The 24,320-nt window shown below is 41.0% G+C and overlaps 3 protein-coding genes and 1 long non-coding RNA gene across 4 annotated transcripts in view; all 4 read right to left on the bottom strand.

The window, feature by feature from the left end:
• Positions 1-4,901, bottom strand: part of LOC143705368 (NACHT, LRR and PYD domains-containing protein 12-like) — a 189,901-nt gene extending 185,000 nt beyond the window's left edge. The window contains exon 1 of the mRNA XM_077197483.1: positions 3,829-4,901. Within this exon, the coding sequence (XP_077053598.1) occupies positions 3,829-4,901 (1,073 nt within the window). The remainder of the gene's footprint in view (positions 1-3,828) is intronic.
• Positions 4,902-7,710: 2,809 nt separating this feature from the next.
• On the bottom strand, positions 7,711-9,354 carry LOC143705352 (uncharacterized). Its single transcript, XM_077197482.1, has 4 exons — positions 9,013-9,354; positions 8,880-8,901; positions 8,691-8,777; positions 7,711-8,030 (listed from the first exon to the last, which is right to left on the bottom strand). The coding sequence occupies exons 1-4, from the start codon at positions 9,352-9,354 to the stop codon at positions 7,711-7,713; spliced, it is 771 nt and encodes a 256-aa protein (XP_077053597.1).
• On the bottom strand, positions 9,338-14,823 carry LOC143705336 (verrucotoxin subunit beta-like). Its single transcript, XM_077197481.1, has 4 exons — positions 14,762-14,823; positions 14,180-14,199; positions 10,326-10,531; positions 9,338-10,291 (listed from the first exon to the last, which is right to left on the bottom strand). Exons 1-4 carry the CDS (start codon positions 14,821-14,823, stop codon positions 9,494-9,496), a joined length of 1,086 nt encoding a protein of 361 aa, XP_077053596.1. The 3' UTR covers positions 9,338-9,493.
• Positions 14,824-18,358: 3,535 nt separating this feature from the next.
• LOC143704967 (uncharacterized) lies at positions 18,359-18,960 on the bottom strand. Its single transcript, XR_013191910.1, has 3 exons — positions 18,886-18,960; positions 18,647-18,746; positions 18,359-18,489 (listed from the first exon to the last, which is right to left on the bottom strand). It is a non-coding gene; the product is annotated as an uncharacterized LOC143704967 (long non-coding RNA).
• Between the last annotated feature and the right edge of the window lie 5,360 nt (positions 18,961-24,320).

Here is a 24,320-nt window from a genome sequence, read left to right as displayed (position 1 = left end):
GCCAGGCTCAGTCGGGGGGGCAGTCCTCCTTTTGGCCAACAAACGAACGGTGAATGATTATGATTTAGGCGGCATAATAGGTCAGAAGTCAGATTGGATCAGAACTTTCACAATATTTATTTATTTTAAAAGGCGTTCCGGGGAACGGTTGCATGTATTCCGGTGTTTTGTGAATGGCCGGAATACATGCAACCAGTGCTTTTCTATTGTCTCTATCAACTCATCCTTACAGAACCTTTGACTGAAAAAAGTTACACCAGCTCAATCAATGAGTTAATGAGACACATATTGAATGAAACCAGGTTCATAATCTCCAACACATACATGCAACAGATCCCAAAACACACAAGGGAGTCCAAACACGCACATCAAAACCACACATGAACACGTCAGTCCACAAATGCACTCAATTCACATATTCACTCACCGCAAGAATGCACAAATACTATTTGCTCACAATTCACAAATACACAAAATTAAGTGTCATTTAACACTTTCCTTTAAACCAAAAACAAGTATACTTCAGACTACTTGTTATGCATTTAGAAATATAATTCATGTACTTCTCAGAAATATACTTAAAATTGCACTTATGTATACGTGACTCACACTGACAAGTATTTGTCCTATACTTGTACTCAATCGTTTAATCGAGATATACTTAAAAGTATAATTAAGTATTCTAAGTATACTTGGCTTGTAGTTAGTTATTGAGTAGCCTATTAAGTTTTTAGGTTTTAACAGGTTAAACACATAGTTTTACATAATGCCTTATAAACTTACATTCTTTGAAAATATTACTGCAGTGGTTCATGTAACACTAATGTGAAAGCAGAAAGTGAGAGACTGTAAGTTTTGAAGACTTATATCTTCTGAATGTGAATTTACTCATTGTTTTGGAGCACACATAGATAACAGTAAGGCTGACATATTCATACTAAAAGCCAAAAAAATTCAATTTTGATTTCATGGCGACAATTATACTTGATAAAATGAATTTGAAGTATACTTATTTTTTGTAAGCGAATGCATGAATAAATACTGAGCAGCTTGTACTGCTCTTCTTCCTCAATATGTCTGTCTAAAGAAATATGATTTACTTGAAATAGTTTACAAACAATATTATGAAGACCGCTATATATTTTAAAGGGGTCATATAATGGCACATGGACTTTTGCAAGTTGGTTGTACTGAAATGTGTGTTGGCAGTGCCTGTACACAACCATCATATAATGATAAAAATCCATCCAGTGTTTTTGTTTTAATCTCCTTATATGTTTTCTCCTGCCTCAAATTGAGCCGTTCGATCTTGTGACGTCACTAGATCGGACGCCCCTCCCACGATTGATAATTAACAGCAGCGTTTGTTGAAGATTTTATTAGTTAGAAAATAAGTAATTTAGCTATACACAATTATTTCCTCTCTGTGTGACTTTGGATTTCCTCTGTGTGTGTGTGTGTGTGTGTGTGTGTGTGTGTGTGTGTGTGTGTGTGTGTGTGTGTGTGTGTGTGTGTGTGTGTGTGTGTGTGTGTGTGTGTGTGTGTGTGTGTGTGTGTGTGTGTGTGTGTGTGTGTGTGACTTTTGAAAGGCTTGGAATGTTGCTTGCTGAAGAAAAGTCTATTCTAAGAAGTCACGTGGGAAAGGACCTTCACCACAAATGATCTATCCACAGTATTCCTGCGCCCCATGACGCTTTGCACGAATTATGGGTGTAACTTCCGTTAAGCTGTAAACAATCAGTGAAAGACTAAGCTCTATGGACGCAATAATATATTTTTAAACCATGTACGATGACATTACATTACTCACCCTTCAACCATTGAACATTAAAAGGACATTTAAAAGTGTAAAAGCATCAACAAGGTACTTTCAACAGACCATGAATAATCTCAAAAGCATCTTTCCACAGCAAAATCGGCCGGTTAAATATCACTGTAATCTGTATTATGTAACATACGTTGCCTTAATAAAAAAGTGTTATACTTCAGCATTGCGTGATACTATTTTAAAGTGATTTCAGTCATTTTGACAGATAATAAATTGTATTTACCTGTGAAACCAAACCTGGAAAGAGACGTGAGGATCTGGCGAGGATTCCAGTGAATTATTAATGATATACATCGTAAATTAAATCGGGAGAACAGACCACAAATGTGCAGTATATATGTTGACCTTTGTCATACTATTACAGTGGAATTCAAAAGGAAAAAGAAAATAATCATGAGGAAAAGAATGCAGAGCTCTGACTATAGATATTCTTGTTATAACATGTCATGTTAAAATACCAAGTGTTACGTTATTCTCATGTTATTCTTAGATAAAACATGAAAGAAAACTGATAGCTCATTAAGTCGAACTGACGGATCAGCTTTATTTGTAGGGCAACCTTGTGATTTGAAATGATTTGTTTCAGTCTTTTTGAATGGAAGTTCCCCAAACCAGAAGTGCCACCCATAATTCAAAACGCAGTAAGCTCATCAGGAATAAGGTGGATAGATGTGTGACCATCTTTGTAAAAAGGCCTGGTATATAAGCACCAACGAAACAGACCTCTGGAGCGTGTCTTCTGCAGAGGACGTTAGGCTTTACTTGTTGGAAAATAAAGTCTGTTATTTCTGCAATCCAAGATCTATTAAGTTATTTCCAAAAAGATTAAAACCACAACACTTTCAACACAGACCCGTCCTGAGCGAGCTGTCATCGACTCCACCATTGTTGATACACTGGAGCAGAATGGCATGTAAGCGATTGTGGTGTTCTGTTCTTGGCTGTAATAATAAACACAGAAATCATTTTAATGTTCCTAAATTCGAACCGCTGAAGACGCAGTGGCTGAGTATTATTTTTGAAGGGAATATTCCCAACGATAAACGTAAATGCTTTTATGTTTGCGCGAATCATTTCTCACCAGACTGCTTTATAAACGAGTGTCAGTGTAAATCTGGTTTTGCTAAGAAGCTGGTCCTGAAAACAGAACCGGTACCAACGACTCGTGTTCCTGCTGCACCTCCAGAAGAAGTGAGTGTATGTTTTATTAACCTTTAAATATTAATCTTTGCAAATCGCTTGCATGCTTCACGACGAATGCGGCTAATGTTTACACTCAGGGTATATTACGGCATGTTTTCTATGTAACATTACGACGTTCTCAATATAATTCATAATCCCACGTTTATAATGAACAACGCGTTATGGTTAATGTGTTATTAAAAACTGTGTAAGCAGGTGTTAAAGTTAACGTGGTAACACTAAGTTACACCTGGTTTACTTGTCTGTTACTGATTAAGAAGTAATGTCAAAAAAACAGATGAAACTCCCGCTGCCATTCTTGTTCCAAAATATACCCTCAACTGTTGTCAAGGCAACACTCCGCGTGCCTGGTGTCAAAACGCCCCACAGAACAGAGGGGCGGAGTCAGCAAAGCTCATTATCATTTAAAGGCATATGCAATGAAACGGCGTGCTGAAAACAGAGCTGTTTTTGACCAGGTAAAATGAGTGTTTTCTTACAATACTAATGAGAATTTTTAATAAAAGTATATTACAAAGTTTTCATTTAGACCCTAAAGACTCATATTAACTTGAGTATTAACTTAAATGGCATTATATGACCCCTTTCAGATTTATTTATGCTGCGTGAGGAAAATAGTAAGCGTGCTATTATAGGCTTTACATGGCTGATAGAACCAAATAAGAGCAATGTTTAAACACGGAATTAAAAATGTTACTGATGGGCTACAGTATATAATCAATACATTTTAAACATTTAGTCAGTTAATGGAAAGTTATTATTTTTATGCATTACACAGCTCATATGCATTTACTCACTCATGCTCTCCAGATGTTTTGAGCACTGGTCGAGGCTTCAGTTCCTGTGATTGATGATGTTTAAACTCCTCCAGCTTCTCTTCTGAGTTCAGCAGCACAATCATCAGAGCGGAGAACTCATCAGGAGAGAGTCCGAGTCCAGATTTCAGCCGTGTCTTTATCTCCTGGATTAGAGAACGCTCATCCAGCTCTTTCAAAGCATCAAACAAGAGACTGCTTTCGACTGCAATGTCTGAAGAGGAATTCATGATCATTGTTTTGATGTGTTGAATTATTTGACTGGATGGAGAGCTTCTGCTTCTCTGTGTCAGAAGGTCTTTTAAAGCAATCCGACTGGACTTCAGTCTGAAACCCAGTAAGAAGCAGAAGAAGAGATCCATCAGTTTTTGTAAAGTGCTGTCGAACACTTTCTGGAGTGAGTTATAGTGTGTGAAGCACTGCTCTCCGAGCTCAAGTTTCAGACTGGAGAGATCTCTGATATGGAGTGGGTTTCCTCCATTAATGACATCAGTCACATACAAAGCTGCCAGAAACTCCTGTGTTCTGTGATTCATGAAACTGAAGGACTTTCTTTTTTCATCTATCACTTTTATGATTGATGAGCTTGCTTTAACACGTTCAGCACTGAGTTCATAATCTTCATCACAGAAGAGAGATTTTCTGTTTATCAACAGGTCAAGTGTTATTTTCCCCAGAGCGATGATGGTCTCTCTTCTCTCTGGATTCAGTTCAGTCTGAGCTAACAGGAGTTTGCTGTACATCTGAGTGACAGTCTTGGGGAAATCTGAACCGGTCTCGTCTGTTCTGAACATTTCCTCTGGAATCGCTGCGATGATTCTGCAGTAATCTGGTGAATAACACATGCTGTTGATGCGTGGTGATTTCTGGATGTGACTGATTACTTTATTGGCCATAATCTGGTCACTGATGCTCTTTCTGAAATACTCCTCCTTCTGTTCATCATTAAAGCCCTGGATCTCTGTCACACGATCAATAAACCGCACAGGAATCTGATTGGCTGCTGCCGGTCTGCTGGTGATCCAGATCTGAGCGTTTGGAAGCAGATTTCCCATGATAAGGTTTGTCAGGAGATCAGAGACTGAGCTTGATTGGATCAAGGGCTGAAACGATTCCTCGAGTTACTCGATTACAAAAATTCCTCGAGGCAAAAACTCTGCCTCGAAGCCTCGTTAAATTCCTATGTAAATTGTTATTCACTATACGCGGATCTATACTATACCGCGTGATACATTTTGAATTTATTTGGCACGATGGCGGAGAGTAAAGATGTCCATAAACGGCAGAGAATGTCTAAAGTTTGGGATCATTACATACTTAAAAAGGAAGACAACAAGGTGTAATGTGTCTACTGCGAAGTAGACCTGGCATACCACAACAGTACGACTTCAATGATTCAGAATCTGAACCGAAAACATCCACTCCATGCTCTCACCAAGCGTCACTGAAACAGAACCTAATGGTCTGTTCACACCGAACGCGAATAGAGCGTCAAATAAGCGTCTATCGCGTCTAGTTAGACGCTTAAACATTCGCTCGAATAAACATTTTTCAACGTGCTCGGAAGACGTTCGGCGAATGATGCGTCTATTCGCGTCTTTGCACTGACTTTGTATAATCTACTCGCACAAATAATTAAAGTTGCGTTCGGTGTGTGAACCCCTTCACTTACACACTCACACAAACACACACACACACACGCATACACACACACACACATGCACCCTCGTCTCTCTCACGCGCCAGTCAGATCAATTGCGGCAATGCATCACATATGCTTAAACTTTCATGTAGCCACGCAACAATAATTTCAGCATGCATTCACTGTATACACCGCGACGTGATGGAGGAACACATATTGTATTGCAGTCTTTGCGAGACCTTGTTTGTATGTCACGTCTTCCAAATAGTTACAGACATCAACAAAAAATGAAATTCCCCAGCCTGCTTCTCCAAATCCACTCGTACTTTTGGGGAAGACATTTTTATTGCCTACCAAAGTATTTGAGCATAGAACATTGTTGGCACTTATACTAAATGGGTAAAAATAGCAATAAATAGGCCTAGTTTTGGAGCCAAATGTTGGAGTTGGAATAAAGAAATAAAAGCCAAATGCTTGATCATTTTACAGCCACATCATTTTCGTTATGCATTATTTGTTTTAGTTGTTTAAAAACACAAAAAAAATTATCCGATTACTCGATTAATCGATCGATTAAGTGCTAGATTAATCGATTACAAAAAGAATCGATAGCTGCAGCCCTAATTGGATCTTTAATCTTCTTTCTGGTTTGGAAAGCTAGAGGAACTTTAAACTCATTTAGTCCATCAAAGATCAGCATGATCCTAGACTCAGGATTCAGATGTTCAGTGTTTTCACAGCATCGCTGCAGAAGCTCCATGAAGCTGCACTCCTTCACAGTCTCTCTGATGATGTTCAGCTTCTGGAAAGGGATCAGAAATATATATTCGATGTCATTGTGGCGAACAGGACGGCCGAGGGACGTGAGAGAACGGCGCGAGGCCGGTGGTGCGATTGCTAATGAGCAACACCTGTGAAGCACACCGGTCTCGCATCTCTCACGGAGGAGCGGAAGCATAAAGGAGGAGCGACGACGTTGATGATCGAGAGAGGAACTGGCCTGATTTTAGTTGTTCTGGTTTTTGTATTTGTGTTTTATTTTAGCCAGCAGTCGTCCGCGAGGGGCTGCTGGCCGTTATGTTTATTTTGAGTAAGCCAGCAGTCGTCCGCGAGGGGCTGCTGGCGGTATTTTAGTTTGTTTATTTTATTTTAAATAAAGTTTGTTAAATGTTCTCCGGTTCCCGCCTCCTTCTTCCCTGAACATTGTTACACTGGTGCCGAAACCCGGGAAGAGGGAGGAACGCGCTGTCAGAGTCCTTGCCGCTGTGGGGAATCCGCGGTGCCATCGAGCATGGTGCGCGAGTCGCCGCCGCTCGCCGTGGGCCGGAGCCTGCTGCCATCCGCCGAACAAGGGGAGGAGCAGGGAGCGGGGGACTCGCGGCCATGGACGCTCGAGGCGGTGCGCTGGAGTGAGTTGCCGGTGGGATGGTCGAGCTCGCTGCCGGCCGCCTGGGAGTTGGAGGGGCGGCTGCCGTCCGGGAGGGAGCGGGGGAGTCGCCACCGCTCGCCGTGGGCCGGAGCCTGCTGCCATCCACCAGGAAAAGGGGAGGAGCAGGGAGCGGGGGACTCCTACCGTCTGCCCTAGAGCCCAAAGAGCCGTCGCCGTCCACCGGGCGGCGGAGGAGCGTCAAGCCGTCCACCGAGGGCTACCCAGCGTCACCGCCAGGCACCGCGGAGGAGATCGCCCAGCTGGTGGGGGACCAGATGGCAGCGCGTTGTGGGAACCGGACCAATTTTTTTTTCCTCTCTCCCCTCTCTCGATCTGTCGCTCCTCATGCTTCCGTCTCCGTTCCCCTCGGCTTGTCGGTCCATAACCCCCAGGGATCGCCGCCGCCGGTGGGGGGAGTAGGCACAGGCTCGTGGGTACCCCCCGGCCTGTGAGGGGCGATGGGGGTATGTGGCGAACAGGACGGCCGAGGGATGTGAGAGAACGGCGCGAGGCCGGTGGTGCGATTGCTAATGAGCAACACCTGTGAAGCACACCGGTCTCGCATCTCTCACGGAGGAGCGGAAGCATAAAGGAGGAGCGACGACGTTGATGATCGAGAGAGGAACAGGCCTGATTTTAGTTGTTCTGGTTTTTGTATTTGTGTTTTATTTTAGCCAGCAGTCGTCCGCGAGGGGCTGCTGGCCGTTATGTTTATTTTGAGTAAGCCAGCAGTCGTCCGCGAGGGGCTGCTGGCGGTATTTTAGTTTGTTTATTTTATTTTAAATAAAGTTTGTTAAATGTTCTCCGGTTCACGCCTCCTTCTTCCCTGAACATTGTTACAGTCATGTTTTAATTTCTCTTCAGCCCAGTCCAGGATGAACTTCTGCACAGCCACAGTTTTGCCAATGCCAGCTTCACCCTTCATAAAAACTGTCCTGATTTCGAAAATGTTGTTGCTTATGATTTCTTTATTATTATTGATGTGAGAATCTGGTTCCTCTGTGATGTGCCGCTCAATGAAGACATCATTCAGTAGTTGTCTTCGACCAGGTGATATTTCTTCATTCAGATACCGAAACTCCTCCATCAGTCTCAGTTTGAACGTCTCTGATACTACAGACACACAAACACAGTTCAGCTACTTTCACTTCAAATTCTTTTCATTTATCAATTTTACATCAGTAATATTATCTAGTCTATATTGAGAACTTTTTTCCCTAGAGACTAGGGAACATAAAACACTCAACACTGAACTAGAACCCTGTCACTTCTTTGCTACTAGAGTTTGGATAAAAGGCTGGAACAGGTGAGAACAGCCAACATATCTAAAGGAATGATCCATGTTCAAAACTGTATTACTTTCTTCTGTGAAACATGAAGATATTTTGAAAAATTACAACAACAAAAAAATGCTATGCAATTAAAATGTCACAGTGGTTTGATTTTTGTGTTCTACAGAAGAAAGTAAGTAAGTCATACAGAGTAAATGATGACAGAATGATCATTTTGGGGTTTACTTTCTCTTTAAGCTCTACTGACAGTATTTGTGGCCTACAATGCGAAGTAACAAGACTTTAACATCATAGGCTGTGTGTCAACATAGTGCCATAGACCTAGTCTGTGCAAAGTGATATCCAATTTATCAACTAATGTAATGCAATCTACCAAAGTAGGAGTGAACTAACCCACTGGAATTGTCTCTGTAACATAAGTTTATTCACCTAGAACGGTAGTTTCACCCCAAAAATGAAATTATGAAAAAGAGGCACATACACTGAAAAGATTTATGAGGTCCTGGAGACCAACAACTCTCGGAGGTTGTAAAAGAGATTGAGTGACCCTCTTCTTTAAAGTCAATGCCTGCAACATACACAAATACAACTGTTGTTGTTATTTACAGACCACCACAATTCAACAAAATGTAAAAAGAAAAAAGATGGCCAGGAAAAATATATGACTCACCAGTAATCAAACTGCCCTTTTTCTAGAGGAAATATTTGATAATAATTAAAAACCAAAATAAGAAGTTACCGATTACTCATTCTCACACAGCTTCTCATGTATTTTTTCTTCAGCTGATAAATTATCATCATACCTCTGTGACAATTTCAGTGACGTCACTGTATACGGTGTAGTTGAGTTTCCCCAGCGCTGCACATCTGATCTCATATACAGCTTCTTCTCTCAGATCAGTCTGAGTAACCGTGAGTTGATCCGTCAGCACATGTTTAGATGACCAGAATGAATCCTGCTTCCGTTTATACAGTAATCTGAGCTCCAATGTTTCAGGACATGATCGAGGAACCTTCAGAACCACATTATTATCTTTGATCTCTTCAGTGATTGGACAGGCTGGTTTAGATGGAGGAATGAAGCAAACAGCTTCATCACATTCACTTTCATACAGCAGAATACAGGAACCTGGATTATTCTTCATTTCCTTTGAGGACACAATGATCTTGGCTGATTTATGGTCTTTTGAATCAATCAAGTTCTTAAATATCTTCAAGTTGCTCCTCAGTGTCTTTTGGATTTCAGGAATGAGCCAAGACTTCTGCTCTGGATCAGGGCTGTTCTCATTTTTTCCTTTTGTAAAAGGATACAGATAGGCCTTTTGTTGAAGAAGCAGCATGTCTGCAGTTCAGTGATGTGAATGTGTAACAGACCATATTTCCAACTTCCATATCAATCGAAATCAGATCTATGTTGTCTTCTACCTGTGCACCAGCATCCTTCAGCTTTCTGAGCATTAGTTTAATGACATCAGACTCTCTTTCTCTCTCTTTCAGCCATTCTGCAAGGTCACTTTCGCTAAATGGAGATTGATAATTTTCTTGCAGAAGATCATTCAGGTCAGTTTCCCTCATCACGTCTCCATGAATGTTTGGCAGCAGAGAGCCGAGTTTCTCCATGAGTCTCAGTTTGTACATGTCGCAGTTTTGCTTCATTTGCAGGATTTTATCATGAAATTCAGTAAAAGTCGAGGCAGGCAAATCTTTCATAAGATCACTGCATTTCATCTCAGTTACATTCAAACTCTCAATCACTGATTCAATCGCCACGATTAGATCAATGCTGATGTCCTTCTGAAGTTTGGAAGCTTTTGAGAGAAGTTTGTCCAGAGGAAAAAGCCAAACTCTCAGAGGAACCGCCAGCTCTTTCTTTTCTCCCAGCAGGTTTGGAAGATCAGTGCAAACCTTCAACGCATCTTCAAAAGAGGTCGGGTTAGACGGTAACTGGAAGTCGCCATAAAACATGCATGTGAATTTTTGGACTGCGTTCTTCTGATCGTCATTCATGTTCAGAATAACATTTACGTCTACTGAAATTAATTTGAGCTTCTCAAAGGCCACTTTTGCTTCTCCTTCTACTGTCTTTATTTTTCTCATCTGAGGAAACTTCTCTATCAAACACAAAGCAGGCGTCTGCTCCATACAGCACTGCTGTCACCACGTGTGTCGCTACGTCATCATAAAGCACCTCATGATGAACTATATTTTCAGGTGCCAAGTGGTTCATGCTCAGTTCTTCAAACCTGCTGGTTGAATGATAATGTAGCGTCATTAGACTTTGTAGACTTTGCTTTAGCTGTTCTTGATCCCACAGTTTGATTCCTGCAAAAGTATAAAGTGTTTAATACAGTCAAGTCAATACTTATGTATATAAACACAATATTATTAAATTATCCCACTGTAAGGCTATGTGCATCTGTTGTAAAAAAAGAAGCTTTCTGAATTGTGCTTATAAGGTACATGCTCATTAGGGTCACTTTCCCTACCAATAGACACTGGAGAATGCATGATCAATCTCCTTTGAAATATGTGTCAACATAATTGGTCTTTGCCAGTTACAGCAATGCAGTAATTGATGTGCAGAAAAAGGAACTCTAGTTAACTGACAATCATTAATTTTGTCCACAATATGATGCATTTATTCACTGCTGCAAATTATATAATCTACAAAAAGTTTGCCCTAACATACCCAGAGTAAAAAGAAACTGGGTACAGCATCACAGACTAGAGTCATCCATAAAATTATCATTTATCGGGGTATACGATAGGATGGATAATTTTAAGTAGACTGTTGTATTTATGTTCCCTTTCAAAGGGGAACTCGCACTGTGTCGGACAAGACCTTATTGGGAATAAGAGAGCATTGAAGAAACCGTATTTAGCTCGTATCCATCGATTTCGGCATTCTAATTATGCAAATGTGGAGGGGATGCGTGAGCACTGATACATGTCGATGCCTCCCATTGAAGAGACGCTTGTGAGCTATCTCTCAAAGGAGGAAACATCATCACTGAAGGCTCCGACCCTGCTATCTAAGCTCCTTGGAACAACATCGCTTAAATGGCAGGGCATATGTGCTGCAAGCATAGCAAGCAGTTCTGCTGAGGGACCTGGACCAGGACCAGGGTCTTTCCCCTGATGCGATGGCTGAGCTGCTCCGCACCACAGATCTCGCTCTCTGGGCCAGTAAACAGACCGGTGCCGTGATCGGCAGATCGATGACAGCAATGGTGGCCACAGAAAGACAGGTCCGCGCCCGAACTGCCGAGGGGACTGGCCCAACTTGAGCTCACGATCGAAGACAGGACCAGAGGGTTAGTGTCGCTTTTTTCACCATTTAGCGCTACTGCTAGATGTTCCAAGTGGAATGGCTTTTAGTAAGCCCCTGATAGGATGGCTTCCTTAACACTAGCGTAGTCATGCCTCCTCTTATTCTAGAGAATTATCGAGTTAAGGCATTCACTATCTAGAGCTCTTTTCTTAAAACAAGCCTGTTGTTAGAATGTTGTTAGGCTTTCGCTCATCTATTGAGTGTTGTTCGGTTGAAGCCTCCACTCCCTTGAGCTAACCACTGGGATCGTGAATTTGAATGGCCTAGCTCACGGACAACCTATCAACTTGATCTCTAGGGCCCATATAGCAGTATTGTCTAGTGATGGGCTTTCAGCCTCATGGATGAACTGTTTTTTTTTTGGCCAAGTGCTCCCCTTGTTTGAGAGGGTAGGTATAGCTGAGTGCTTCGCTCCCTGGGGATAGTTAATGCTAGGTCTTCTGGGGCCTCATTTAACAACATAAAATTATGGACTTTCTGTAGCCCTCCTTGATAAACTAACTCCAGTGAGTCGGTCAGTTCTCCCCTTGCTCTAGAGAGTCATCATTTTCTCCACTCCCGTGGAGCTACTGTAGAGTTACAGAGTTACTCCCCTCGCATGGAGGGTCGATATGCTGTGTCTCGCTGCCATTCTTTCGGGCTGCCTGTCACGTCTCCTTCAGATGAAGAAGGGAATGACGTGTTCCTCAGGAGCCCTTTTATACTGACGGTCACACTGATAGAGACGTCATAGCTGAAGCGTTCCCACAGGGGTTCATACACCTTTTCCAAGGTCAAATTCAAGCACTTTTCAAGCACTTTCAAGATCCATTTTAAAGCCTTTTCCAGCACCTTACACCACCGTAAAGTACATACCAATACATAGTCAAAATTATTATTTAGTGTTTTTATCACATTAAAAGAGATAATGCTATAAACAGGCAAAATTGTGTTTCGTAATAGCAGAAGGATCACTGTCAAAGTAGATAATGCCTATGAATAACACTTTTCATTATATTAATGTCCAAATATTGCTTCCCAGATAATATGATTTTCAGGCTGTAAAACTGAAGTAATTTCAAGTGCTGAAAATATGAAGACAAGATTTGAACATAAATATTTTACTGGCCTTGGTTTTGGGACACATTCTTGATATAGACAAAGTTTGAACAAAATCTGAGATAGTGCAACAACTGTAATTCCATTTTAACCCAGAAGACTCTGACAGTGCACAGGCTTCTGCCTGATAAATAGCCTATATCAATAAAAAAAAAAGTATTTAATTGCCAAGACATGTACATTTATCTACTGGAATAGAGCAGTGTAAATATTGCATAAGGCCATCCTCAACCTCACAGTCGGCTACTTGTATGACACTCCATCTGACACGATTTCTGTTCAGCAATCAACGGTTGTAGTTATGCACTGAGCTAACGTTTGTAGGTTTTAATTTTCGGGTAGTTAACGATTCAGTTACTGTGCTGTAACTTTGGCTATGTTCACTGCATATTCCACAAATTAACGTGTCATAACGGACATCCAATACAAACATTACATTATCACACCAAGTACTTTCAGTCACTGGCTGTTTACACCTGACCCCTTCATGTGTTTTCTGTGATCTGATAGCTATCCGATTGTGAAAAGACCAGGTGTAAATGCCCTCCGAAACGCATTCGAGACGGATTTGAATCCGCATTACTGCAGATGAGAAGCTGAGCATCTATCCATCAAGCCAACGAGCAAACTATCGCAAATCAAAGTGAAAGTAAGTCGCAGACGCTTAACACACAATCATCATCATTAAAAGTAAAGAAACGAAATGATCTCACCAGTGCTGTTGCCGCTCTCTCTTATTGCGGTCTTTGATTTAGATTTTAGCTGATGATCAATAAAATGCAGCTCATATCTGTTGCTTTCGGTGACGTGAACTCCATTAAATCTGCATATAGCGCGGGAATTGAGGATCGGATTTATATCCGTTTTGCGAAAACACATTTATGTGTCCAGGTGTAAATGGAATCGTTTTGATAAATCAGATAGCTATCCGATCTGAGAAAACGCATGAAGTGGCCAGGTGTAAACAGCCCCTAATGCCCCTTTCAGACAGGATGAGGAATGCGCTGCACTATGAAACCCATTTAATTCAATGGCTTGCGCCGCGCGAGGACGTTTTGTTGCCGAGTCGAAGAAAGCAGAGCGCAGCATTGGCGAGCTCGAGCGCACGTCGCGGTCAAAGTCAGAAATAGTTCAACTTTTGGTGCTGTGCTCTGTGGCGATTACCTGCACGGCCAATAGAAATGGGGCATCCAAACAAGCGCGGAAATCAAAACGAAAACTCCGCCTACTTTTGCTCTGGCCAGCGCAAATCGCTCTGTATCTGAAGGGCTAGATTTTATTTCTCCATTTAATAAACAAACTATTCAGTCAGATAGGTATTTGTTGTGAGAAAACAGTTACAATTTCAAGCATTTTCAAGCATTTTATCCAAAAATTTAAGCACTTTTCAAACCTTGAAAACACAACATCAAAATTCAAGCATTTTCAAGGATTTCAAGCGCCCGTACGAACCCTGCCCATAGCGTCTAATTATATATAGCGTCTCATTCCCCTTCTCATGGAACCTCTTTTACATTTGTAACCCAAGATGTTTTGTGTACCTGGTATTAGAGCATCTTTCCTGCAGTCATATCACATGATCACATTCAATCACATTCACTCCCACTGTAGCCATACTAAACACACAAACACACACCAGTTATTGATCCTGAACAAAATATTTTTATTCACTGACTACAATACCGCTGCAACATTAGGCATAGAATTAAAAAATGATCTCTACATTTCAGTTGCTGAATTTGAATTGAGGCGGCAAACAGGATGCAGAATTCCAATTCTAGCTTGAATTTAAGGATGCAGAATCACAATAAACTGAAATTAAAAGAATTTCATAAAACTAAAGTAAGTGTATGTAAAAAATGGAAATATGTCAAGACAAAGTTTGAAGAAAGGATTAATAAAGGCTTGTCTGAAAGTAAACAGAAGTATAAATAAATCATAAAGTTTGAAGGTTCTTCAGACCTTACAGACAGAACTGTTTGGTTGGCTGCTTCTATTCACTGTAAAAAATTATTGTTTGTGATTTTAATGGTAAAAATGCAACAGTTAAAAAAAGTATTATATATACAGATGTAGGGTACAACAGGGCTAAAGGCGTCTTTGACTAGGGCTGGGACGGTTACCGCATTACCGCAATACCGCGGTCACGTGACTCCGACCGCGGGTCTGAACTCGTCACCGTCATCACCGCAAAAAAAAAAAAAAAAAAAACTTGGCCTGCACATGTGTGCACGTTGTGTCTAATGACATGGATTCATTGATTCTAATGACATGGATTATGTCTAATGATATTGTGGCTTACATGGATTCAAGGTTTTCTAAACAAAACTTATCAAAAGATGGAGCAAATCCGACCTTTCGCGAGTTGAGGAGCGCAATGTTTCATGACGCATAATAACATTCCATTCGTATTAGAGATGCGCGGATGGGCTGGTTATTTAAACCGGTTATTTAGCTGGCTATTTAAAGCGGTTTACCGCCATACCGTGGTAAAATCTTGCTTTTCAACCGCGTTTAGAAAAAATCCATACCGCCCCAGCCCTATCTTTGACTTTATTCTTCTCTGATTCACTAGATGTACAAAAACTTGTCACAGCACTTTCCTAAACATCCGCTTTTCAAGATGCACATGGAGATTTGGCTGATCTGTGACGCGATCGAGAGCAGCAGCGCAAAGCTGATTCTGCGCTAATTTCATATAATATTTGATGTTTTTAAAAAGTTGTAGATTTAAGTAGCAAATGAGAATCTATAAAACTAATGTTTATATTTTGAGACAAAGGTCTTAATGGTTTTCAGTTTTCTTCAAGGTAAAGCAACAGTTTCCAATAACAGAAGACTATATAAAAGTATGGTATTTGGGGCAAAAGCACAATAATAAACATGGTTATAAATACCTGACTGACTTTTCCAGTTGTTGACATGAGATGGTTAGATTCAGATGGGAAATATCATATATTAAGTTGGGTGTCCACCTTAGAGATAATATCCATATTTATAATGAAACAATCGTATTTAAAAATATGATATCATGTCGTATAATTAAAATATAATGTATTGTTACTACTGTAAATCTATATTAAATTATTATCCTTCAATGCTTTCAAAATAGTTACTTTTTAAAATATATTGTTATTAACGTATTTTAATGACAGTATATTTATTGAAAAATGAATTATTTTATTTATCAAAAAAAAAAAACTGAAAATAGTACAAACTTAGCTAAAGTGATTGTTTTAAATAAATATATCAACTTGGACATCATTAAATACACATTATTCTAGCTGAAGTAATAGAGTACTGTGTGTCTTTTGACCCAGGCTGTTTTCCCCAGTGTGTCTGAGGGATACAAGACAAACATCCCACCTCATACATTTATAAGATTTTTAAACAAAATGAACCACTATGATTTATTTTAACACAAAATCTCTTGCTCCATCCTTTTTTTCTGCATTTGGGAATATTAAAAAACACATTTGTCCTAAGATGTGCCTTTATCCCTTATCCCCGCTGTACAGTATTTCAGTGAGGAATCTTTGAGCCAGTGTGTTTCTCTCTGAAACTAAATCTTCATAATGTCTGTTCGCTTACCCGTCGTGCTCTTCAGATCTCCCGCATCAGCTGATGGAGAACTAGATAGTTTACCTCGTGTTTGACGTCTATTTCTTTTTAAAGATATTTTAAAGATCTCCTCGGACTGTTTTGCTTTCTAAAGTGTCTTCAACACGTAACTAACAGCAGAAACTGAGGTGAAGTTTGACGCTTTCTGCTTCCCGTAGTGACGATCGAGCGGGAATTAGTCTTTTTTTGGGGGGGGGGGGGGGGGGGGGGCAAATAAATGATATACATTTATATATAATTTAGTACTTATTTACATAAAATACTTCTATTAGTAATTATTTTTTATATTATTTGATTAAAATCAGGTGACCACAGATATAATTAAAAAAACAATAAGCTACACTTTTTGACTTTATGAATTGAAATTATGAATTTGTACGTGTATAAAGGTAACTTATGAATGAGTATCCATGTTTGTTAAATAATGAAATATATCCACCTTTGTCCTGGTTAGCGAATTTACCCATGATTCATTAACAAGAATGGTCTACCAATGGTTGAGTTAGGGGATAACAGCTTACAGACCCAGGACCAGATATGAGGAAAGAAGACCAAGAGTCGTGATGTTCAATCAAATAAGTACAAATTTACTGAAGAATAGTTTGCAGTTTCAGCGAGGAGGTTGCAGGCCAGAGACTCTACCGTACACGAAATCTCACACCAGTTATAACATTTCCAAGGGCATGAATGACTCCAGTACATACTGTACATGTTGGCTACTTCTGATTGGCTAAGAAAACAAAGTCTGAACAATTCTACACTTATGGATAGAGAGGAGGGTAAGTCGACATTAATCAAGATAATTGTCATCCGAGTCCAAGACTTGGTCCGGTGATGACCTCGGAGTCCGTAGAAATGCGTCTCGGGGTCTGTTGTTGCAAATCACAAGACCTGCACAGAGCATTCCACACACACACACACACACACACACACACACACACACACACACACACACACACACACACACACACACACACACACACACACACACACACACACAAGGGAATCACAGTTGTAGAGGGCCTGAGCACAGACTACCAAAACATACTGAAACATTCCCTCCTCAGAAAGTAGTACAGATAATGTTCACTTTATTCATTAAAGAAATACACATATAAGTACAGTTCTGTGAATCCAATCACGCAAGTCACGTAGTGTTTGACCCCTGTAACCTGTAGTAACTTGGTCAGCAGAAAACAGACTGATGAGGGTCTTCTTCAGACTTGACCTCTTCTATTAGCTTATTAGTAAAGTTAGAAAGAAAGAAAGAATAGTTAGATGATTAAGTAGGCTTTTATGGCGCTTTTTCACTGCGTGGTACGGTTCGGTACGGCTCAGTACGGTTCGGCTCGGTACGGTTCGGCTCGGCTCAGTACGGTTCGGTACGGCTCAGTGCGGTTCGGCTCGGTACGGTTCGGCTCGGCTCGGTACGGTTTGGCTCGCTTCGCTTTTCCACTGTGTGGTTCGGTTCGGCTCAGTTCGGTACGGCTCAGTACGGTTTGGCTCAGCGCGGCACGGTTCGGCTCGCTTCGCTTTTCCACTGTGTGGTTCGGCGCGGCACGGCTCGGTACGGTTCGGCTCGCTTCTCCACTGCGTGGTACGACTCGGCTCGGCTCGGCACGGCTCAGTTCGCTTTAGCTCGTTTGCTTTTCCACTGCAGTTAGTGCCGCTTCAAAGTGGGTGGGATTACGACTGATCGTTATAGTTTATCCGCTCCTCGGCAACCAACAAGAGGAACGTCTGCGGTTCTCGTCCACTGACCACGATTCAGCCATTTCTATTTTGGAAGTTTTTTTTCTTCAAGCAAGTAGTTTTAAAACAGGTGCTACAGCGGTGGCTGTTACTGGCTATTTAAATCTAGCGGGTTTGATGTCTCGCAAATACAATGACGCTGGTAGTGACGATTCTGTCTGTCTGACCAATCAGTGATCTACAGTGCTTCCACGTCACATTTTAGTATCGGTACGGTACGCTTGGAACCTCAACAGAGGTGGTACCATTTAAAGCGAGCCGAAGCGAGCCGTACCGTACCATGCAGTGGAAAAACGCCAAAGCGTGCCGTACCGAACCGAACCGTACCATGCAGTGGAAAAGCGCCATTAGACTGGAACTGGTGGATTAAACGAATGTTCACTCTCCAGCAGCTGACACCAATCACTGCAAAACCCTGGATGGGTGTTTTCCGAGTAAAAGCCTTGCATTTCTCCTCGTTTTCCTCTTCCAACGTGACCTAAAGGATTCATAAGAAAATTCTGACAATATCCAAATGACCTTATAAGGTAATATCCAAACAGTACACATGGATGCAGCCACATGCAGACTATTCTTATTGCATTTTGTCATTAAGCACCGAGCAGTGATCACATTTTCCTTCATAATGTATACACCTGGTAAGCAGTTCTTGTAAATGTCATTGCCGTGTCTGCAGTGTGTACATCTGATAATATTCTTGACATGTCACAGACTTCTCTCTCCAATTTGTTACACCTGTATATTTAAATTTGAGGAGCTTAAAAATGAGCATGATTAAAAAGAGAATAATTGAAGACCATGTAGCCATACCATTACATTTCTCAGTTACTATTTTAACCACATTTAAATCAAATGTGTAAAAGAAAGTAAATACTGTCATCCAGCAGGAGTGTGCCCTCCTCCTGAATGAGTCTGTATCCACCAGACTGCTAATTTTGCATGTAACTGAAAGATCTGCAAAAAGGACAAAAGATGAGGTGAGTTAATCATAACATGAATGAAATCTAAACGAAACAAGACTTTAAAATTTAACTAATTACATTGCACATACTATGATGATGTAGGTCAGGGGCATGACACAAGATGTGCCGACACTTAGGGCAATGCCAATAGCACCTCTTTTGTTGTCGGTGTAGGGTATGGACCAATCAGACACATACTAATTATTCATTATATACAAAGGTTTATGAAACTCCTCACACAGCCCAAATGAACAAACACAAGTGAAAGAAACAGTGTCATGTTACAGGGCATGATAAGGAGATTTTACGACCTCCGAGGAATGTGGCCACATACTCAAGAGAGAGACTATGAAACAGAAACCCTCTTTAAAACAGACTTTGCTGCATTAATCATAGACTAACTGATCTATAAATGAACATGCATAAAACTGTGAAAGAAACAGTGTAAATGGTTTACTGTCTCGTGTACTATTAGGTATATATTATGGTATGTATCCTGGTATACAACCAACTAACGATCAATGTAACCTCACCTGTATCATGCCTCCTGCCTAATTAATCCTCATTTAATGACTCACACTTTGATGTACATCACCTTCTTCTAGAATGCAGTGTGGATGTGTTATAGCTATCTGAGCATTAATGAAGGTATAATCATGCTAGGGACAAAGATCTGTAAATCAACTAAGAGCCACTTTCCCTCTCAGACATGTCCCCTTTCTGATTGGTCGAGTTCAACCCTTAGGGGAGGATCTTCTCCAGGCCTTATTAGAGACAGTCCACATGTGACCTCTCTCTCTTAGTTCTTTCATCCAGCCGCAACACTGTTCTGGTGATTCTGGGGAACCCCCTCCCCCTCCACGGGGGCCCCAGGGCCCAGCAGGCCTCGATTCCAACCAGATATGGGCTCAGGGAGGAGAGAGATGACTCTCTCACAAAGAACCAAGGACAATCTCAAGAGTTTTGGAACAAAGACTCCAACCAACAACGACTCCAATCACCCATCCTTCCGACTTCCTCACTTCTCCTGGGTGCTCGGCGTGGCCTCAACAGAGTCCCAGGCCTTCACCAAACCAGCCATGCGTTCCTGGAGAAAGAGAACGCTCAACCAACTTCCACTTGACACTGCCGTAACCATCAACGACTTCAATTTTCAACAACTTCAAGAATTGTTCCCATTACAAATGCAAGTATTCAATTCAATGAAATGTGAAAATTAAATTCTGATGGTTCTTCTCATAGACCCTCTTCCGGTTTCCAATTTCATTCTATCACTAACCTATTTATGTATTCATGTGTGTATGTTGTTTAGTTTATTTATATTCATATAAATATCTATATTTAGTTAATAAAACTTGTACATAATGTGTATTTGGTTCTGTTTTGTTTGCAATACAAGTCACTTTACGATCCCGTTTTTTGCTACTGGCTCAAAGTACTGTACAGGCGAAGAAATAATTATTCTTCGGTGGCCATGAAATATTCCCTTTTCTTAGAATAAATTAATAATCAAAAGAGTTCGTTGGAAGAACTGATTAATTGATTGTAATATTAATTCAGCCACATCAAGTTAATCCAATTAACTGACCCAAATATTTATAATTAATAATAACAAGAAATTATTGATTATTAATATTTCCAAAAGCTGAGTTCCTTACATATATGGTGGAGAATTTTAAGGCATCGTATTAAACATTGTATGCAAGCAGACAGTAATCAATCATATGTTGTCCCATAAGTTTTTATTAACATCTCATACATGCACGTACAAGTTTCTGGGTAAATCAGCAAAACTATAGCTTGAATATGCCTTCCTACGAATGGCAGAAAGTTCACAAATGCTATAATGCATATTTAAATCGTACGATAAGAAACTCCTGATATTAGCGAAGAAAGCCTAATTTCAGATATAAATCGAGCATAAGCCTTCTCTGACGAAGAAATCTCAGATTAGCCGCGCGCATAAATGGTACCAGAACAAATTAACCTGATATAGACGAAGAAATCTCCATTTTCAGCATTTTTGAATGTGATCTGAGCGATGTTCCTCAATCACCGATTAAGGCCTTATTATGCGTTACGTCATTGTATTCATATTAAACCGCTGAAGCGCTCATATGAAACAATCGCGTCGAATTCGTATTAGAACAATCAGCTAACTATTAATGTGCCATTGTCTGTGAAAGAACGGTGCTGTTTTGATTTGTTAAAAAGATTCACTCACACGCAACGTCGTGTCTAAGCGATAGACTCAGTGCAAACTGTCAGCACAGCTCGTATGCTGCTCCGGCCGATCTGTGTTGTTGGTTGGCATTGCGTCCGGAACGCGAGCAGGCGTTCCTATCTAGTTTCTCTGACAACAGCACCAATCTCACAGACCCTCGTGTAAACAAGCGACGGTTGTAGCCAATAGCTCCCTCAATCCTAACTTACAAGTAAAACCCTCTAACTTACCTCGAGTTATAGTTTTAGCACCGCCTAAAAACTTAGACACGTTAGAGCGTAAAGTGTAACCTTAAACCAAAGACTATAGATTTTGCGTGATTTGAACTGAGTGATTTGAACACGAGTAATGAGAGTCAAAGCTCTTCGAGGCTTTGAATCAAAGGAGTCAACTGCGTCACAAATGATTCTTTGTTTGAAGCGCCCTCGCTGGCGACCCCTGCTGGTCAAAACAGTGGAAGTGTAGCGGAAACTCAAATCAACGGAACATCTTTTACAGACCAATCGCAAAGGTTTTATCAAAAGGTGTAATCAGGTAATGGCAATCCGCGAGCTACCTAATATCGTTTAATATGAAGTGTCTTTCAAGACACAATATCTTAGTAAACTGTAGGGCTCGTTTTATGAAAGCTTGACTTGAAAGTCAATCAGACCCTTTTTCAAATGCGTCATTAAATGTGTACGAATCTATAAAGTGATACGAGATCACATAGAGACCAGATACACACTGATTCACCAACCGTTGAAATTTAAAACAATTTCGAAACAGCTATGACGCGTAACGAAGCCCAGTTTAATAAAATCACGTGACCTTAGCAGTGATACACATTACACACTCCGAATGATTTGAGACGAATGATTCACCCTGGTGTCAGAGCTTCACGAAGCACGTCTCATAAGAGGGTTAAACCACCCTCTTCTCTCTCTCTTTCTCTCTCTCGACCCCTTTCTCTTGGTTTCACTTTCAGATTGAAACCCAGATACTTTGGGTTTTTATTTGTGTTTCTTTTATTTTTTACTTAAATCTACCCCTATTTTATTTTGTGTATCTACACCTGTTGAGCCTGAATCGTCCTATTCAGTTAAGTTGAATTTAATTAAATTGGGAATTTAATTAATCAATTTGCTTATTCAAGTTCCCCCCTAGTTACCAGAGCTATGAGAACACACAATGTTTACATAATTTTTTTTTTTATTTTATTTCAATTTAGTTATTTACTTTGGTTTCAGCCTGAATTCTTATATTCAGCTAAAGAAAAAAAAAGGGCTTAACTAAATTTGAAATTTAATTAAATTACTTGATACGCTTCCCTTTCCTTTTAGTTTTCTTAGAGCTATATGGACGTTCTAACTTTACCTTTACCTTATTTTAGATCACTAGTCACTATCCTCATCTTCTCTCTCTCTATAGGATTACAATATCTAGCGACTGTTGTTTCCATAGTGAGTTACACAGGTCATTAATATCCTACTTCCTGTCTGTGTTTTACCCATCCTCACTCCTTAGCACCAAGCTAAATACATGAAGTACGGCTAAACACAAACGCACAGTAGGCCCCAGACAGAACTGGAAACACTTCCCATTGTTTCTTCTTCTTCTTTTGGACCTTGAGATGTCTGATGTGTCCCTGGTAGCTTAGTCTAACAGCAGCATAACCCATAAGTGACTCCTGTTTACCTATGTCTCCTAGCTAAACCTAAATAGGTAAAACACTCCTTTCTTCCTCTTCTTTTCTGGTTTCATCCTATTGTTTTATTTTGGTTTTGCTCTATCTGTTACTCTCGTAGCACAACATGTGAGAAGAACCATCAGCATTTTTGAGTAATAGGTTATGACATGTAAGAGCCAAGTCATCAGTCGATGCTTCTTAAAGCACGTCAACTAAGATACTCAAAACTTTTTTTTGTTGTTGTGTGTGCTCACCAACACTAAATTTTAGCTGCTCCACATAGCCATTCTCCCACACAGATAGCTCACCACCTCTGTAGAAACTTGCATTTGCCTGTGCCATTTCTCTCTCGTGTTCCCACAAGTGTGCCAGTAGGCCTCAGACACCCGGCCCTGCCACCAGGACCACCTGAAGACCCGGCAGAGCAGTGTCATGGACATCCTTCAGCCTGAAGCAGGCAACGACCTGCCACGGCAGAGGAAGGAACAGTTAGGCAACAATGAAAGCAGACGTCTAACACCCAGCCTGAGCCACCAAGAGCTGACCAGCATTATCTTCTCCTTCGCCATGCTCCCGCAGGCCTCAAACAGGAGGTAAATGAACTAACGCTGCCAGCCACAGGACTCCACAGAGAACGAACCCTGCTTAACGGGAGAAGGCACAGGACAGATGCAGGGACCCTGACAGCGTGGAGCAACTGAAAGAGATCACCAGTTTTCAAGCGGCTCTGACAGCTGCTGAGCACCTGCCAACAGACGAGAGAGGAACTGGTTGAACTCAAAGAGAGAGACGCTGAAGCCATCGGCTTGCAGCCAGAGCTGAAGTCCCAACACTGACTCAGCGATGCTGCAACATTATAGACCAGCTCGATGTGGTCCAAATAGAACTGAAACAGTCCAACCAACTGTAAATGGACCCCACGAGAAAGATGTACCCTGCTGAACTTCGCATCAGCAGTGTAGGCTTCCCCAGGCCTGCACAAAAGGGGGGGGGGGGAGACAAACCCCTCTGCTTAACATGTCATCAGACAATTTCCTTAAAGCTTCTGCAGCCGTGGAAGGAAAAGGATTGATTCAGAAGAATCTTGAAACGACGCGTGTAGTGACACTCAAAGACCTCAACCGAATGGCCAGACAAATCCCTGCATTTACACCAGAGCTTGCTAGACTCTATCTGATCTGGCTTTCTCGGCAGCCAGAAAACATCCAGTCTAACTACCAGCAGCTGGAACAAGCCATCACAACAGGATTCTCAGACTTAAGAGTCTGAATGTAGACTGGGCGCGGTCCCAGACACCAACCAGGGTAACCCTGAAAGTCCCTGTGCTACTACCACAGACATCAAGCGAGCTACCTCGGAGCGTGCAACGAACCTGTGATGGAGGAAGACACCAGCTTCAAGAACCTTTTGACTCTGAACTTCAAAACCTAGAAGACACACGGCATGACCACAAT

The sequence above is a fragment of the Siphateles boraxobius genome, unplaced genomic scaffold (assembly GCF_051911475.1).
Source record: "Siphateles boraxobius isolate OS27281-9 unplaced genomic scaffold, OSU_SipBor_1 110, whole genome shotgun sequence".
Classification (NCBI taxonomy): domain Eukaryota; kingdom Metazoa; phylum Chordata; class Actinopteri; order Cypriniformes; family Leuciscidae; genus Siphateles; species Siphateles boraxobius.
This window is presented reverse-complemented; position numbering and strand designations above follow the sequence as displayed.